The 7,378-nt window shown below is 40.1% G+C and overlaps 1 protein-coding gene across 1 annotated transcript in view; it reads left to right on the top strand.

Annotated features, from left to right (window-relative positions):
• The first annotated feature begins 205 nt into the window (after positions 1–205).
• The window catches only part of MBP (myelin basic protein), a 92,539-nt gene continuing 85,366 nt past the window's right edge, over positions 206–7,378 (top strand). Inside the window, exon 1 of the mRNA XM_009324937.1 lies at positions 206–262. Within this exon, the coding sequence (XP_009323212.1) occupies positions 212–262 (51 nt within the window). The 5' untranslated portion in view covers positions 206–211. The remainder of the gene's footprint in view (positions 263–7,378) is intronic.

The raw sequence follows: 7,378 nt of genomic DNA, 5'->3' as shown, positions 1-7,378 counted from the left end.
TAGATTTGCAAAAGAGAACAGATAAGCTCCCCCCCCCCCCTAGGATTTTTCACAGATCTTACCTTGGACTGTAAAAATGCTTATTGTATGAGAACTATCTCTTTGTTCTGTGTCAGATGAAAAATTAATTTGTATTTCAGTACAATGTATTGGTTTCAAAAATGCTGTTTTGGTTTTATCTTTTCAGAATTTGAAGTTCTGGTGATCCATCATGGGGAACCATGTAGGAAAACGAGAACATAGTGCTGACAAGTCTACCAAGGTAAGTGTAGAAAATTGAAGAGGCAAGGCTACTTCAGAAATATGTATGTTATGAAATACGTAATTTTTTTTTTTGTACATTAGTGTGTTTACCAGACCACGTTCACCATTACTGTTTTGTAGTTGTCACTATGAAATGACCACCTTTTTTAAAGAGGGTCCAATGAGATGTGGCCAAACCAGGATTTTGCTGTGCTGGATTTAATGAGAGATGTGATGTTTTCCTGTGTCAGATCCACAGCTGATTAAAAAAAGCTTCTCAGTCATGGTAGAAATTAATGAAATGAGCCTTAGAAGCATGATATTGCAGACATTTTTAAAGAGCCAGTGGGCTGAAACTGCACCCTCAGTAAGTTTGCAGACGACACCAAATTGGGCGGGAGTGTTGATCTGCTCGAGGATAGGAAGGCTCTGCAGAGGGACCTGGACAGGCTGGATCGATGGGCCGAGGCCAACTGTATGAGATTCAACAAGGCCAAGTGCCGGGTCCTGCACTTTGGCCACAACAACCCCATGCAGCGCTACAGGCTTGGGGAAGAGTGGCTGGAAAGCTGCCTGGCGGAAAAGGACCTGGGGGTGTTGGTCGACAGCCGGCTGAACATGAGCCGGCAGCGTGCCCAGGCGGCCAAGAAGGCCAATGGCATCCTGGCCTGTATCAGAAATGGTGTGGCCAGCAGGAGTAGGGAAGTGATCGTGCCCCTGTACTCGGCACTAGTGAGGCTGCACCTCGAATACTGTGTTCAGTTTTGGGCCCCTCACTACAAGAAGGACGTCGAGGTGCTGGAGCGTGTCCAGAGAAGGGCAACGAAGCTGGTGAGGGGTCTGGAGAACAAGTCTTCTGAGGAGCGGCTGAGGGAGCTGGGGTTGTTTAGCCTGGAGAAAAGGAGGCTGAGGGGAGACCTCATTGCTCTCTACAACTACCTGAAAGGAGGCTGTAGCGAGGTGGGTGTTGGTCTCTTCTCCCAAGTAACTGGCAAAAGGACGAGAGGAAATGGCCTCAAGTTGCACCAGGGGAGGTTTAGATTGGATGTGAGGAAAAATTTCTTTACTGAAAGAGTGGTTAAACATTGGAACAGGCTGCCCAGGGAAGTGGTTGAGTCACCATCCCTGGATGTATTTAAAAGACGGGTAGATGAGGCGCTTAGGGACATGGTTTAGTGGGCATGGTGGTGTTGGGTTGACGGTTGGACTCGATGATCTTAGAGGTCTTTTCCAACCTTAAGGATTCTATGATTCTGTGAATTATGTTCTGCGTGTTGACAGCTTTCCATTTGGGCAGTCATTGGCTTTATCCGTAAGAAAGAAATCATATAGGAACACATAAAAAAAGAGAATTCTAAAGGAAAAGATTGTCAGTCTGAGGAGATACAGCTTCAAAAAATCTCCTCCCCAGAAAAAAAAGATGAGAACTGTCAAAATGTTCATTAAAAGTTAGTATTTGCTTTCTAAGCCTCCGCTGACACTTGTGTATTTTGCACGTAATGTGGTATTCTGCCTGCCTTGTGATAATATCTTGTTTATTTGTTTTCTACATTGTACCGGAAGAGAATTCACACGTATCTTAAAAAAAGACATCTTTCTATATATATAAAAAAAAAAAAGATGCTTCTTGCTGCTAGCTATTGCTAACTTCCCTCCACCCATCCCCACCCAAAAATAACAGTTTACAGCCTGAGCCCACGCTGTATAAAGCTATTGCCCTTTGCATTGGACAGATGATGTAAACAGCTAGTTCTGTGCTTTATCTGGAGGAATGTGGGTATTTTGCATTGCTGTGGCAGATAAGCAGCTATCCCTAAAAGTTACACAAACTAGAATTCATGTAGTTATTATTCTGTTATATAATTCATACAGTTCTTCGCCATCTCCTTTAGGAAAATACGTAAGCATACTGAAGGAATAAGGAGAAAAGAGCAGGAAGAGAGGACGACTGGCTACATATGTTTTTGTTTTATGTTTGTGCAGTATTTTGCAAAATGCTTTTTTGGCCCAAAGTTTCAGTACAAACAATAGTATGAGTCCAAAGTTGTGGTCTGTAGTGACCGGTCTTGTAGACTTCCCCTCTAGAAAACTCCATTGTGCAGATCCAGCAAAGTCAAATGCACCAGGCAGATGTATTTAGCCAAATATTTTGATCCTTTCTGACCAAGGGTGTGAGATCGTGCAGGTGTGATATGGTAGGTATACAGAGCTTGATGGGCTATTGTGCACCATGTATCCCCTGCTTTGGTTTTTGAGGACAAAATTTGGTTAGAAAAACACATCATAACTGTTCTCCTGCTGTGGGATCACGTGTGTCTGATGCATCTGGGTGGCAGGTGGGTAAGTTGTTGGGCACATGTGGCCTCAAAAAGGAGAAGATTCTTCAAACTGTAGCAGCCTATGCAATAGGTGCAAGTTTGCAGTGGTGAGCAAGAGTCAAGTGGCCATGAATCTTGCACTTAGTGTGTAAGACAGGTCTACAAGGAAATGGATTGCTGCAATTTTTTTTAATTCCTTCTTATTCCTAATTAGTTCATAGAGAATACTTTATTCTGCAATCAAACTAATATTCATTTACCTAAAATATTTTTGAAGGGGGAACTTATTTCTGTAGTAATATCTTCTGTCCGTCACTCATCCTTCTAGAGTGACAAAAAACCAAAACACCAAACCCCTAAACTTTAAAATAGGCAATGCTTGATCAAAATCTCCCTTTATGCATGTAAGACAGTAATCATGTCACAAGAAATGATAAGGCCACAGATTTAAAATCAGATTCAGTTCTTGCAGGCAGCATTAAAGTTCTTGCCAGCAGTAGTAACCATGTGTCATATACTTTTTTTTTTTTTTTTAAGCTGAAGTAGCTGCTTTTTTTTGTCATTCAATATAGCTGTAAATTAGAACTGTTTTCCCACCAGTCTTCTAGTGTGGTATGGGAGACAATTGCTGAAGGCTTACAGAGACTACAGTGGAAATGGTGAACTGCCTCTCCTCGCTCTTAGCAATAGAACTGCAATGAAAAAGGCTAACATCTCATTAAGGTTCTTTCTAAAATTCATTACGTGTAACTTCAGGCTGTTTACTATATTTCCTTTCCCAAAAATACAGTACCAAAGAACAACATAATTTTAGGCAGCTGCTTTGAACCTGTGATATCAAATTTGCTGCACATTCTACTGGCTCCTGAACTGATAGACCAGTTCTCCAGATGGCTGTTTTATGTATAGTGACATTAGAGAGATTGTTGCCAAACTGTAGCAATCGTAACTCTTGGTTGTCCAATAAATGTCCTGTAATACAGCAATTACTATGGGTTTTTTTGTTGTTTTGGGTTTTTTTTGAGTTGGCATCTATCTTTGCTTTACTTTCAGTAAATTTGCATATTTGAATTACAAAATTAGAGATCTGGAAAGCAATTATTTCATCAAATGTCTAATATCACACCAAGATGCTTTCAAATTGGGAAATATGCAAAAGACAACAAGATGTCTTCCCATGCTGTGATACTTCTTTCAAAATATTTTTCTTTTCTTGATTTATAAATATGCCAAGCTACAGTGATTATTTACTGAATAGTGAGATGCTGCAAAATTAATTGGATGCTTTGAAAAATAGTTGGTCTATTTGAGGTAAATAATGCTGAAAATATTTACAAAACCCTCACATTTTAGTAAAAGCAATAACATACTCTATCTGACTGCTGTCAGGTTTCTTTCTCTTGTATTTAATAGATCTGCATTTTTTAATGTTTTTTGTGAGATACATAACTATTCAATGAACCCAGCAAGTTGTCTGCTTTCTTTTTACTTTGGATGATATTAGACTTTGCAGTCTGCTTAATGCATTAGTAAATGTGTAAGTATTTATTTTGTTTATCTTTGTTCTTATACTTGGGTTTAAACTTACATAAATATATCTAAGAACAACAATAACAAAAGAATAGGCTGTCCTTCATGCCCTGAGTTTAAGTTCTCGGAGAGCAAAATGTAGAAGAGTAGAAAGAGTAGACGACTGCAGTTTTATTGGTCCTTGTTTGGAGTTGTAGTTGATCTGTGTTAATTTGGCACTATTAAGCTACGAAGTGCTACGTGCTCTTTGCTAAAGCTGCCAGTAAGTATTACAATAGCGCAGTTCTCTGCTACTCTCCATTTTGATTGTCTCTCTCAGAGAATTCTGCACAGAATGTACATTGCCATCCCAGAATTGTTGAACCTTCTTGGTACCTGTCAAAACTGTCTCTTAACTTCATTGATTGTTCGGGAAGATGGGGTTGGAAGGAAGGTTTCCATCATTGTCCCATCTATTCCACAGCAACTACCAAATACACCAAGGCCATGGAGCCTGGTTTCCATGTGTCTCGGGTCATATAGTACTGTGGGGAGCTGGAAACCAAGCTTGTGACTGAAAATAAAAGATCAAAACCCACTGCCCTGCCATGTCAAGGGATTGCTTAAGAAACTTAGACAGGCCTGGAACATGTTAGATTATTGGCAATACTGGATCATCTACCTATTTCGTGTCCTTGATGTACTTGGGGTGTGCTGTAAAGAAACGCTAAGGAACCAAAACCAATTGCTACCTCTGATATCTAAGTCTGAAAAACTTTAGGAAATGTAAATTGCCACAGTATATTGCTTTCTCGCAGGCCAAATTTGAAAACAGATGTAGTGATGATAAGGCACTCGGTCTACAATTTAATGTTTTGTTTGAACTAAAAGCTGTCTGTTAACAATGACCAAGTCTTGCTGTGTAGTAAGCTTATGAAAAATCTTGCCTTTAATTGCCCTATGTATGTACTTAGATTCTATAATGTGTTTTGTAGTGGTTTTTTTGACAATTTTAATAAATTAACTGGTTCTCAGTGTTTAAGGAGAACTCGGCTTATTTAGTTCAAGCTAAGTTGCTGTGGTGAGCATATATCAATAAATCGCATGGTTTCTATGCTGCTTCTGAGGTGATTCTGTTTTCTCTCCTCTTTTTTCCTCAGTTGTCTTGCTAATGTTCAGAAATTTGCACGTTTGACAGCCTTACTCCTAATAACATTGACAGAAAGTTTTCTGGCTCTCCCTGGTGAGAGGGAGGTGAAATTCTGAAGATGGCTGGCTCAGTACAGTAGTTGTATTGTTCACCTCATAGACGCTCAACGGTCTGCAAGCAAAAGGGTTTTCACACTGATCTCATCTGATGCCCTACTTCTCATGGTTGAGACTGCTTACAGACCTGAACCCTATGTGTGGTTTTTACCAGGTGCTTCCTCTCAGTATGCATCATAAAGTATCAAGAAAAGAAAAAAAAAAACAAACAACAAAAACAAAAACCCCACCAGATGAAGTAATTTTATTTGCTTTATTAATTGTTCTGAAGTGTTATTTTTGTAAGATAGAAGTTTATTTTTTAATACTTACCATTTGGGGGATACTTGACATACGGATTATGTGGATTTTGAAGTCTGGGATATGCTTTTCTGTTTAAAACAAACAAACAAAACCAACCCCCCCCCCCCCCCAATAAACCCCCCCCAAACAAAAAACCTCAAACAAAAAAGAAAATCAAACGTGGCATTGCATTTTATTACATTTAAATAAATAGTCTTATTACGAAACATAAATGAATCAGTGCAGCCTTTTCACTTTTTTCCCCTACAAAGTTGTATAGCACTATTTTTATTTTCTAGTACAATTGTATGTTTTCTCAGTTTTACCTTTTGCTGTAAAGCAATAAAGAGCACAGGGGCTATGGTGGTGTATTCTTTGTAATTTGATATATTGATTAAAACACTCCCTTTCAAGCCAGTATCTTTCTGAAGGCAAAGGAAAACTAGAGAAAAACTTTAAAATGTTCAAAGCGCCAACATTTTTTGTGAGAGATTTGATGAGCATTTTCACCAGCCAGTGTTGCAGGTTACACGCTGTAGAAATTCTCATGACCAGACAGTGTCTGTTTAATCGATGCCTGGTACAAGGAAGTGCTGCTTTTGGAAGAGACAAATCCCTTTCTAGAGTGTGAAGGGAAGTTCTGGGCAGTCAGGTTAAGCGAGACCAGTTCAATTTGATAGACGTCTGTTTTCTTCAGATTCTGCCATGAGCCTAGATTTGGCCTTGAGCAAATCCTTTTGTGCTTGCTCTATCCTCCTATTTCATTTCTTAACCTTTGTGCTGTCTAAGTGGATTGTTTGTTGCGAAAGATGCAGTGTCATTCTGTATTAATAGCAGTGCTTGAGCTCCTTGAGCGGAGCCTTCAGGCACTAATGTGCTCGAGCTGGTGAGGTGATATCATAGCGATACAGAAATGACTGTACTGTTTGAAGCCTCTGAGAATGCCAAGTATGCGGCAGCTATGACATCTGTCCTCAAAAATTAACCTTAAGACCATCATGCAGTATGGTATTGGAAGTCTAGGTCTAATTAAGTAGGCAAGTAGCTCTGCTATAAAGTTAAAGGGAACAATTTATGTGTCTAAATCCAAGTAATGTGTTTGAATAGTTGACTGTTCATTAAACTCGTCAGGTGCTGAATTTAATAGGGTCAATTGTGGTTATAATATGTAATCTTTCTGGTGTCTAAAATATGCTAAGCTCATCGTAAGTGTGCGTGGAAGATAAACTGTCCCTGGATCAGAGCTGGTACTTTTAGCCTTCCCTGTTTCCCTTTGTTGCATGTATGTGAAGGCCGCTGAAGGTGTATACAGCGAGGCCTCTGTGCAGAGCAACTGGTGGAAGAGTTAAAGGTGGGAGGCAAGGCAGATGTGAGTGAGGAGCAAGTTCTGGTCAGTGCCACAGCACCTGCTGCTAGCGTTTAAGGAGTTGCCTCAATTGTATAATCTTGGCAGAATGTCACTAGATCTGCGTTTCAGTGAAAACATGAGTAAACACGTAGGTAAAGGTTACACGAAATAAGTTGACAACATGTTTTTCTGTTGTGCACACAACTGCTAAGTACTAGTGTTTCTTGATTTAGGTCTTGAGCTGGTTGAGCTTGCATGGTGTAAAAGGAAGAGGCGCAGTCGCTGCGGTTTTGGCTGGGGAGGAGGTAGGGTCTTGGGCTTTGTTCTCCCACCCTCAGCCTGCAGAACTGACTAGAAGAAGAGGGAAGTACACTCTGTACTCTGTAAGGTCTCATGCTTCAGACGCCATGCT

Source organism: Pygoscelis adeliae, unplaced genomic scaffold (assembly GCF_000699105.1).
Source record: "Pygoscelis adeliae isolate BGI_AS28 unplaced genomic scaffold, ASM69910v1 Scaffold135, whole genome shotgun sequence".
Classification (NCBI taxonomy): Eukaryota; Metazoa; Chordata; class Aves; order Sphenisciformes; family Spheniscidae; genus Pygoscelis; species Pygoscelis adeliae.
Note: the sequence above shows the minus strand (reverse complement) of the source record. Positions and strands in the feature narration are given on the sequence as shown.